Here is a 12,133-nt window from a genome sequence, read left to right on the forward strand (position 1 = left end):
CTTATGAAATGCTTGTAATTATACCAATGGTTTTTATGGTTATATATGGTTATTAACCAAAAGATCTAAAAACATGAAGCAGCAGACTTTGTGAAAATTTATATTTGTGTCATTCTCAAAACTTTTGGCCAGGGCTGTAGTAATCAGTTGAATTTGCAGTGCAAATACTACTGTCTTCTCTTACTGAAGTGGGTAGGTTGAAACCATTATGATAGTGTTAAACGGGAACTAAACCCTCCTATCCTTTACAATCAAAGAACTTGTCATCTTAGCCTCTGTTTGATCTGCAGTTGTCATGGTGCTGCACATGTGATCAGCTATGATACCTGAAGTTTGATTACTTGACAGTTTAATTGAGGATACAAGTAACTGTAACAGTTATTGCTCACAACGTGCTTTTGTTTTGGGACACAGTTAAATAAGTGGGTTTCGTTTTGCTGTAAAGACCAACTGAACCTTCAGTTTAAATCTGCTAAATACATGCCAGGTGCATTAAACTGAAAGTTCAATTGGACTTTAACAGTAAAAATGTATTGTCATAGAGACAAGCCTGAATCAGAGTATAAAGCTGGGCATATGAAAGAAGATCTATGCAACTGTTAGTTTCCGATTTGTTGTACTCTTGAGAGTCCGTTTTCTCCCCCAGGAACACTGACCTATTTCTGTTGTCTCAGCAAATGAGCAATAGACAGAATTGCATGCAAGGATGATAAGAGATGTCAGAAGACAGAATGTAGTACATTTAACATGAAACCCTCCCCTTTTTCTTGTCTGTTGGTCTGTACAGTTAAAATGCAATTGTTTATATAAAGCTGATAACATGGTTCTTCCAACAACACATTCTAGCTTTATTTGCTTCTGGAAAAAAACAAAATGTACAGGATGCATGAGGCAGCATACCTATAACATCTACATTCAAGTATACCTATAGCAGTGTGTTGTCTAAATACATACCTGTGTATATTTCACATCTTTACTACAGTACCTTATAATATATATGTGTTGCAGGTCTTCATGTCTACAGAAGAAATAGATGTGACAGACCGAGACTTGAAAACTCACAATGATAAAACCACCACCTTGACAAACACTGCTGGTACTCCATCGGCAGTGGTAGCTGAACCACAGCAGTCTGTGGAGTTTGACTCTCCTGATTCTGGTCTTCCCTCTTCTCGTAACTACTCTGTGACCTCGGGGATCCTGTCAAGCATTGATGATGGACAGAGCATATGTTTTGAGGAAGAAGAATCAAGCACAGAGTCAGACAGGACAGAAATGAGTATGGGCACTCCCAGGAAAACAAAGGGAGTCCTCAAAATGCAGGACTCTATATGTGAAGAGCAGCTGTGTTCACAGCTAGAGTACTTAAGTAATTCTGAAGACATCTCTTCCATGTGCCCAACATCGTACACAGTAAGATAACGTTATTTTTTTTATTCATTGACTTTTGTTTTCAGTTTTCAAGTAATAACAAAATGTGGTGTAAATAATCAAGTATCAGCATGACAGTGTCTCATATACAACCTATAAAAGAATCATGTTTGGGTAGGACACATACTGTACACAAGCATTTTGTACATATAGGGTGATTTAAAAATACGTGACTATTCCATTGTATAGTATTCAAATGCTTCTCATGCTGTGACACACAGGCATAAATGAATCAGAAAAGACAGAGAAGCATCATTAATTTTAATTATGTGTAGTGCCCTCTTGTGTACATAGTTTGTGAGTGTACCCATATGGAAGAATAATATATTTGAAATGCATTTTAAAAATACTCTTCCCAAATATATTGCCATATATCTGAAATGCTACAGTTTTGGCCATATTCAATATATTTCAATAAATATATATATATATATATATATATATATATATATACTGCATGTTGAAATGCGTTTTTATTACAAAATATATGAAAAATATTTTAAAAAATACATTTCAAATGTACTGTATATAAAGATCCCTGCGGGGATAGTGGCAAGGAGGATAAGAGCATTGGGAAGCAATTAAGGGATACCCACCTGGTGCAACAGAATTTCTAAAAGTTCCATATGTGAACAAAGAGCGAAGTAAGCCTGTTACAGGCTGAAAAGGAGGTGAGCGCATAACCTAATCACAATAAGAAGTCACTGGGAATTGCAATTACTTATTCTTGATCACTTTTTGGGATTTATCACTTTTATACCAATAGAGACTTTTTTATTTTTTATTCACTTTCACAATTTTTTTTTTGGATCACATTATATTTTGGGACTATCACTATTAAGTTGGTACCAAAGACTAAATTTTTTTTTTTATTATTACTTTTTAATTTTATTGATTTGTTTGTCATTTGCTCTAAATTATATATTCTGATAGTTGCATAATTACTATATGGGTAATAATTGATAATAATTAGGAGTGCGACATTTATTGAAAAATATACTGTACTGTCTTTAAAAATACAAATCTACATTTTTGGAATGCATTTAAAAATATATGTTAAAATTAGTTAATTATATGTTAAAAAAAATCCGAAGAATATATTTAAAAAAATATATTTTTTTTAACATATAAAAAAGTCATTTTAACATATATTTTTATATACAGATGAAACTTGAAAAATTAGAATATCGTGCAAAAGTTCATTTATTTCAGTAATGCAACTTAAAAGGTGAAACTAATATATGAGATAAACTCATTAAATGCAAAGCAGGATAGTTCAAGCCGTGATTTGTCATAATTCTGATGATTATGGCTTACAGCTCATGAAAACCCCAAATCCACAATCTCAGAAAATTAGAATACTGTGAAAAGGTGCAATATTCTCGGCTCAAAGTGCCCCACTCTAATCAGCTTATTAAGCCATAACACCTGCAAAGGGTTCCTGAGCCTTTAAATGGTCTCTTATGCAGGCCATAGACGGGGAGAAAAACGGCAGATTTTTCTTTTAAAAAACGAAAAATCGGTCGTTCAAGCGGCCGACGTTACCACCAATGGTAAAAAAAATCGGCCGATTTTCATCCCGTCTACAGCCGGCAAAAAGTGTCCCTGCAGAGAGCTCTGCTATTTCTTTGACAATTCCTTGACATTTACAGAGGTTGCAACAATGTATCTATTTGTATCCATTTAGGATACAGATGTTTTTATTCGGAAACAAATAGATACAATGTTGCAACCGCTGTAAATGTCAAGGAACTGTCAAAGAACTGTCAAAGAAATAGCAGAGCTCTCTGCAGGGACACTTTTTGCCGGACTGGAATTCCTCTTATTTTTCATCCTTCTTCTTCTTCTCCATCTTCATCATCATCCTCTTCTTCTTCCTCCTCATCATCATCCTCTTCTTCTTCATCATCATCATCATCCTCTTCTTCTTCATCATCATCCTCATCTTCTTCTTCTTCATCATCATCATCCTCTTCTTCTTCTTCTTTTTCTTAATCATCATCATCCTCTTCTTCTTCTTCGTCATCATCATCCTCCTCTTCTTCTTCTTCTACTTCTTCATCATCATCCTCTTCTTCATCATCATCATCCTCTTCTTCTTCTACTTCATCATCATCCTCTTCTTCTTCATCATCATCCTCTTCTTCTTCTTCTTCTTCTTCTACTTCTTCTTCCTCTTCTTCATCATCATCCTCTTCTTCATCATCATACTCTTCTTCTTCTTCTTCTTTTTCTTCATCATCATCCTCTTCTTCTTCTTCTTCTTCATCATCATCCTCTTCTTCTTCTTCATCATCATCATCATCCTCTTCTTCTTCTTCATAATCATCATCATCCTCTTCTTCTTCATCATCATCTTCATCCTCTTCTTCTTCCTCTTCTTCTTTTTCTTTTTGTCTTCCTCTTGCAGGTCACTGCTCATGTGCAGATTTTTTATCGGTAAAAAATCGGCCGATTTGCCCATTATTGCCGCGAAAATCGGCCGATCGGCAAATTCGGCCGATTTTTTTTCCAACTTTACCGATAGAAAAAAATGGCCAAAATACCGAAAAATGGCCGAACAAATAGCCCACTAACAATCTGAAAATCGGCCGATTTTATTTTCGGCCAAAAAATCAGCCAATTTTCGACCCATCTATGGCCTGCATTAGTCTGGTTCAGTAGGAATCACAATCATGGGAAAGACTGCTGACCTGACAGTTGTGCAGAAAACCATCATTGACACCAACCATAAGGAGGGAAAGCCTCAAAAGGTAATTGCAAAAGAAGTTGGATGTTCCCAAAGTGCTGTATCAAAGCACATTAATAGAAAGTTATGTGGAAGGGAAAAGTGTGGAAGAAAAAGGTGCACAAGCAGCAGGGATGACCGCAGCCTGGAGAGGATTGTCAGGAAAAGGCCATTCAAAAGTGTTGGGGACTTTCACAAGGAGTGGACTGAGGCTGGAGTCAGTGCATCAAGAGCCACCACACACAGACGGATCCTGGACATGGGCTTTAAATGTCCTATTCCTCTTGTCAAGCCGCTCCTGAACAACAAACAACGTCAGAAGCGTCTTACCTGGGCTAAAGAAAAACAGACCCGGTCTGTTGCTCAGTGGTCCAAAGTCCTCTTTTCTGATGACAGCAACTTTTGCATCTCATTTGGAAACCAAGGACCCAGAGTATGGGGGAAGAATGGAGAGGCACACACTGCAAGATGCTTGAAGTCCTGTGTGAAGTTTCCACAGTCTGTGTTGATTTGGGGAGCCATGTCATCTGCTGGTGTTGGTCCACTGTGCTTCATTAAGTTCAGGGTCAACGCAGCCGTCTACCAGGAGATTTTGGAGCACTTCATGCTTCCTTCCGCAGACAAGCTTTATGGGGATGCTGACTTCATTTTTCAGCAGGACTTGGCACCTGCCCACACTGCCAAAAGCACCAAAACCTGGTTCAATGACCATGGGATTACTGTGCTTGATTGGCCAGCAAACTCGCCTGACCTGAACTCCATAGAGAATCTATGGGGCATTGCCAAGAGAAAGATGAGAGACATGAGACCGAACAATGCAGAAGAGCTGAAGGCTGCTATTGAAGCATCCTGGTCTTCCATAACACCTCAGCAGTGCCACAGGCTGATAGCTTCCATGCCACGCCGCATTGAGGCAGTAATTGCTGCAAAAGGGGCCCAAACCAAGTACTGAGTACATATGCATGCTTATACTTTTCAGAGGCCCGATATTGTTCTATGTACAATCCTTGTTTTATTGATTGCATGTAATATTCTAATTTTCTGAGATTGTGGATTTGGGGTTTTCATGAGCTGTAAGCCATAATCATCACAATTATGACAAATCACGGCTTGAACTATCTTGCTTTGCATGTAATGAGTCTATCTCATATATTAATTTCACCTTTTAAGTTGCATTACTGAAATAAATGAACTTTTGCATGATATTCTAATTTTTCGAGTTTCACCTGTGTGCTCGAAAGGAGTCAAGGTCATCCTGTCTGTGGGAGGATGGACCATGGAAGTGAAAATGTTTCACCCATAAACAATTCTGTCTTGGTTAGTGTAGATTCAGTTACTACAGTTTGGAATGACTTTATCTCCTTCTTTGTCAGTAATTTGTAAAATTGGGGTAGGTTCAAGTGGGTCCAGTGCCTGAAAACTGTTAGAAATTCTGTACAGTATAGAGCCCTACAGAACAGACAGTGCACAGTCCACATGTGTTTTTATGCTTTACTGCAACAAGGAAACAGGAAACTTTATTCAGAGAATATACCTAAAATTTACCATAATTGCAGCTACAAACTTATAAACACTGCCATCTACAGGTTGAAGACTAAATCTCTACTGAATACCTGTGCAGTTCCACAAAATAAATGAACACTGTATTCCAAAAAAGTTAGGCTCCTCAAGACCAGGATGAAAGGAAGGATTCTTGAGGAAGGACTTAAGAGGGAGGTGAAGGCATAAGAGGTTTCTTGAGTATTTTAAATCATCTCAAATATTAAGTGCATTTTGTCAGGGTTTTGTATGAACGATCTGTCTTTCGGTTGGAGCCATAGCAGGCTATTTGTATTTAGGGTTCATATCAACCTCCTCAAGGGATACCCATATGGGAGATCCAACAGTGGTGTGATTTTTAGTGAGAGATGCTAGTTGTGCACCCAGACCATCTTGTGATCTACCATAGTAAAGAGTGAGTATGGCGAGTCTAGGCATGTGACAGTACCTTATAAATCTGAGGATTTAACTTTGGAGGGCATGAAGAATCAACAAGGGTATCTAAATTGGCAGAACCCTAAACAGATATAGTAATTGGCAGGTAGGTTGACTGCTGCTATGCACCACATCAAAGAGAAAGGATAACCATGCTAAGCTGAAAGCAGGCTCTTGAGTTTGAAAAGGTGAAGAGGAGTGGATAGATTGCTGTATATAATGTGTGATATACAGCTGTAAGATAGGTTCCCAAATAAAGGAGATGTGTATTTTCCTACAGATAAGGAAATGAGTCTCGAAGGGATCTGGTTAAGTTTTTTGGTTAGGAAACATTTAGAATTTTGGATTTAGCATGGTTAATATGAAGGTACAAAATTTTGTCAATCTGATTCAAATTACCATTATTATGGTTGGAAAGGGTAACAATGGGATTAGTGACAAATAAAAGCATATAATCTACAAACAATTTTATTTTAAGGTGGTAGCCCGCTGTTGTAAGATCAGTGATGTCTGGATGTTCTGTTATGAGCTGGATCAGTAGCTCCATTGCAAGGGTGACAAAACAGGGAGACAGGAGGCAACCTTTCCTTATGCCTCTGGAGAGAGGAAATGTTGCCCATTTCAAGCCCACATAAATAATATGAGCAAATGAGGAGTAGAGATTAACCACCCAATTGTGAAATTTTGGCCTAAATCTCCATTTCTGGAGAATATAATATATATAGGAACAAAAGAAGGAATCAAAAGCTTTTTTGGTGTCGAGTAATAGAAACATAAATGGGGCTGTTGTGCTCCCATGCCGCTTCAATCAAGGGCCAAGTAGAGTTTGCCAAGCAGGAGGAAATGTATGTAGGAATACCCTGGTCCTACATACATTTCCTCCTGCTTGGCAAACCCTACTTGGTCCTTGTGAAGTAATAATCCAATTCCAGTATTTAGTCTGGTAGCAGAAATATTCAATAAAAATGTAACATCTACAATAAGTAGCCAAATATGCCATAATTTGTCCAGTTGGTATTTGGCTTAAGGATCATGCACGCCTTTGCCAAGATTGATTCCATCAGAAAGCAATTATCTTGTCTTAGATCGTTAAAGGCATCTGTCAACATGTGGGTGAGATAGTCTGCATATTTTTTGTAATAGGTGACTGTAATCTGTCGGGGCCTGGATGTTTGATGGAAGATTTAATAGCTGCCAAAACTTCAGTCAGCTCTTTTGGGAGTTCCATAGTTTCTTGGAATGAGTCCTCAATTTGTGGGAGTTTGTTATGGAAAGCAGATCATATGCCTGTAAGGAGGAGGAGTTGGTAGGAGCATATGAAAGGTGTTGAGCATATTCTGAAAGTATTTTGGGTGGGTTACTAGTTAATGTGCTGCCTATAATATAATATAATTTCTATAATTGAGCTTCCAATAGGGTGTCTTGTTTATTGCCGTTCAAATATAACTTATGTTTAATATATCTAAGTTGCTTGTATGCTTATGCAGTCAATACCAGATTAAAATCTTGCTTAGCTGACTTGAGCTCCAGTTTATTATGCGTGGAGAGATCACTCAGTCTACTAGATGATGTTGAGTTAAGAGAGTTTGAAAATGCCCAGAGTGGTCTGGGAAGTGCAAGAGTTGAAGAGTTGAAGTTATCAAGCGTTGATAACATTCATTTTTAATAGAGGAGTAAAGGCTGTAGTATAGTAACTCATTGCTTTGATGGTGTGAAAAAAATTATCTTCAAAGTATCTGCAACTATTAACTGATGATAGGTGATAATAAAACAATAATGTAGGTAAGCATATCAGTTTTTTTATTACATTGTAATAATTATAGCATCCTCCTTGTAGATTTGAATGGTTTCAATTGAACTCCAGCTTCTGAACTCAATTAGTTGGTCTTCTGCCTTCAAGCACATTAGTATTCAGGGATTATAGGTTTTCTGGATGCATACATTTCAAATTTGATTGCAAAATATGGATTTATTAATTTGACATAGTTTTGAAAAGAACTTCCACCCAGCTATAGGTTTATCTTGCTTCCAGACAGGGTTTCTTTTGAAATAGTTACAAGTTGCCCTATGGCATCTGTATTTTTGGCACTGCTTGTTTTCCTAATATTTCAGGTGACCCTTTGAAGATTTGTTACTGCTTTGGGTATACCACTAATAATATTTACCCAGCCATAAGACCTACTGACCCTGTACAATGATCCTACATACTACATTTGATAAACATGGCTTATATAAAAAGAGTACTATGGACCATATACCTCTGGACCTAATATTTCAACAAGTTCACTGAGCCATGTTTTAGATAGTTATCAGACTTAATGGGGGAGATATACTAAACAGAGTGCACACAGAATCTGGTGCAGCTGTGCATAGTAACCAATCAGCTTCTAGGTTTTATTGGTAAAGCTTAATTGAACATGCTGAAGTTAGAAGCTGACTGTTTACTATGCACCATTGCATATTACCTGTGCCTCTGAAATATTATCTGTGCCATGTGCAACTCAGGAAAGACAGGGGGAGATTAGAGAACTCAATGCATGGCTGAAGAGCTGGTAAAAGAGGGAAGGATTTTCTAGAGCACTGGGCTGACTTTTCATTGGGGTGCAACCTATATGCTAGAGATGGTCTGCACCTAAATGGAAGGGGGTCTGCTGTGGTGGGGGAAAGGTTTATGGGAAGGCTGGAGGAGTATTTAAACTAGGATTGAGGAGGGAGGGAGAATTAGATTATAATGGGGTAGAAAGATCAGACAGAGGTCAGTACTTATTGGTGGGTGGAATGGAGAAAGATGCGGGGGAGGCTATGGCAGATGATAAGAAGGTTCCCATGTTACAAACAACCAGTGGAATTGGTACCATTTGTATGAAAATAAAAAATATGCAAAATACATGTAAACAAGGTGTCAATCAATTAAAGTGTTTGTTCAGCAATGCCAGAAATCTGCCAAGCAAAATAGGTGAGTTGGAAGCTTTGTTGCATGAAGAGAACTATGATTTAATTGGTATTGCTGAATCTTGGCTTCATTCTTTGCATGACTGGGCCATTAATATTCCTGGCTATGTTCTCTTTCGGAGAGACAGAGTAAATAGGAAAGGTGGTGGTGTCTGTCTCTATGTGAGAAGTGATCTCAGAGCGAGTGTGAAAGAGGACCTAGTTGATGGAGAGTGTGATGAGGCTGAAGTATTATGGGTGGAACTGCACATGGGGATGCATACTACAAAGGTGATAATGGGAGTTTGTTATAAGCCTCCCAGTGTTAATGAGGAGGTGGAAACTCAGCTCCTTGCACAGATCAAAAGGGCTGCAAGGGCTGGGACAGTGATAATAATGGGGGATTTTAACTTCCCGGAAATTGACTGGAGTAATGGTACTGCAGGAACAGTTAAAGGGCAAAAATGTTTAAACCTACTACAGGACAATTTTATGGTACAGGTCATAGAAGCCCCTACTAGGAATGATGCACTGTTGGACCTGGTAATCTCAAACCATGCAGAGCTTATTACGAATGTCCATATAAAAGAACATCTGGGTAGCAGTGACCATGATTTCATTTATTGTTAGCTGTAAACAGCAAGCACACACGGGAAAAATACAAACGCTCAATTTCAAGAGAGCTAATTTTCCAAGGCTGAGAGCTGCTCTCCAAGACTTAGACTGGGAGGGAATATTGGCATTGATGAACACAACACAGAAATGGGAGTTCTTCAAAAAGACTGTATGTGAACATACTGCAAAATATATTCCCATGGGCAACAAGTTTAAAAGGCTAAAAATCAAACCTATGTGGCTTAAAAAGTCTATAGATAATAAGAAAAGAGTTTTTATTAAATATAAAAATGAAGGAACACTATCATCGTTTAAACATTACAAAGAATATAACAGAATATGCAAAAAGGAAATAAAGGCCGCAAAAATTGAAAACAAACGACTGATTGCAAAAGATAGTAGGACCAACCCCCAAAAATTATATTATTATACTCTGTTCTCAAAATCTCATTTCTTTACCCCTCTGCTCCACCCCAAAGCTTATACATATCACCCTCACTTCTACCATCTCTCTACTACTGATCTCATGACCTCCTGCTAATACTTAACTCACTTGCTGACCCAAACACCAGGACAGGAAGGCATGTGCAGTCGTATACTGTACATCCCGCTCCCATCTTACTTTCCTCACCCTCCTTCTCCTAACCTCTGGGGATATCTCCCCGAACCCTGGTCCTCCAGTATCTCACCCTCACACCAGGCACCCTCCTTCCTCCAGGAATAGCCGCAATCCACTCAATTTAATGGCAATCCCCATACTCCTAAAAAACACCCTCCCTTTTTCATGTGCACTCTGGAATGCCCGCTTTGTCTGTCCATGACCTTTTTTGTCTCCCACTCCCTTAACCTACTAGCAATTACAGAAACCTGGCTCCAAGTATCAGATTTTGCTTCTCCCGCAGCACTTTCCTATGGAGGCCTCTACTGGACTCATTCACCCAGATCCAGTGGTCAGAAAAGAGATGGAGTTGGTTTGCTTCTATAACCACTGAATACCTTTCACGTCCTTCCTACCCCTCCCTTTCTATCTTCCTCTTCTTTTCAGACTCACTGCATTTGGCTGTTTTCTCCCATTTCTCTGAGGATTGCAGTGATCTATCAGCCTCTTGGACCAGTGTCGCACTTTCTTGATGACTTCTCTGCTTGGCTACCTTACTTTCTCTCTTCTGAAATACCCACTATCATTCTTGGGGATTTTGTATTTCAATGGTTTTTATTATTTGTAACAGTTAAACACAGGAGAAACAAATCACGCCCATGCAGGGGCTATCAATTGCACATACAAAATTAGAAAATTAGAAAAATCAGTGCTCTAACACCAACAGAGCAAAAGGTGTGCCCACGCAGGGGCTATCAATTGCACTTAAATAACAAAACATTAGTATAACACTAATAGTAACTCAAACTAAAGGCAGCCATCCACTCCCACACCAAAAACAAACAAAAAGAAAAGGAGGAGTACAAAAGAAAAAAGATAACAAAACTAGCAGGGATCCAAGAACGCCAATGCCGAACAACATCACATCCCCAGACTAGCCAGGGGGAGCATGGGAAAGGCATATTGCAACTACTGCTCCCATATTTTCAAGAAATTACGTTGGGAGTCATTGCAGATACTCGACATCTGTTCATTGAGCATCATAATGGTCATACGGTCCCGCACCCCCCTGAAGAGGGACAAACGGGCTCTTCCAGACCTAAGTAATTGTTCTGGTGGCCGACAAAAACAAATAGGAAGCCAACTTCTGCTGATGAGCCGAGAGGCCCAGTATGGGACAATGAAGGAAAGCATACCGAGCATCCCGTCATATAGAGAGATGGAACAAGGTGAAAAGGAGGCCAAACACACAAGACCAAAAACAAAGCAGTCTTGGGCATGACCACCAGATATGCAATACATCACCACGATGGCCACAACCCCGAAAGCATCTATCACTGCAGGCAGGGTTCGCCTGGGCCAAACAAGCTGGAACCCAATACCAACGAAACAATACTTTGTATGCCGCCTCCAACATGGTCGTATTAAATAAACATTTAGCTATAAGCGACCAGGCCCTATTCCAGTCCTCCAGATCTATGACTGTCCCCAGGTCATGCTCCCACTGAACAACATATGAGAGAGAAGTATGCGTCGTGTGCCTGTTCAAAGCTGCATAAAGAAGGGAAATAAGGCCCAGGGAGCCCGGACACTGTTGGCAAAACAGTTCAAAAGCAGATTTCTGGTACGGGAAAGCAAAAGTGCCCCGCAATGAGATCAGCCAATGCCGCAATTGAAGGTAACAAAAAAATTCTGCAGGAGGGACATCCTGTGGCTCCCGAAGAAAATTCCAGGTAGGGAAGGACCGAGAAGTTAAAACGTGTTGCACCTGCGAAAAACCATTGGCCACCCACCAAGAAAACTCCCTTGGTTGATCTAAACCCAGTGGGAAGAGAGGGTTGTTAGTAATTGGGAGC

At 39.2% G+C, this 12,133-nt stretch overlaps 1 protein-coding gene across 2 annotated transcripts in view; it reads left to right on the forward strand.

Moving 5' to 3' along the window:
• SGSM2 (small G protein signaling modulator 2) overlaps positions 1–12,133 on the forward strand; it is a 475,991-nt gene that overhangs the window by 420,777 nt on the left and 43,081 nt on the right. For both annotated transcript variants that reach the window (XM_089683765.1, XM_089683766.1), the window contains one exon: positions 1,009–1,413. In XM_089683765.1, the coding sequence (XP_089539891.1) occupies positions 1,009–1,413 (405 nt within the window). The remainder of the gene's footprint in view (positions 1–1,008; positions 1,414–12,133) is intronic.

Source organism: Staurois parvus, unplaced genomic scaffold (assembly GCF_062004578.1).
Source record: "Staurois parvus isolate SC_StPar_1 unplaced genomic scaffold, SC_StPar_1.0 ptg000321l, whole genome shotgun sequence".
Classification (NCBI taxonomy): domain Eukaryota; kingdom Metazoa; phylum Chordata; class Amphibia; order Anura; family Ranidae; genus Staurois; species Staurois parvus.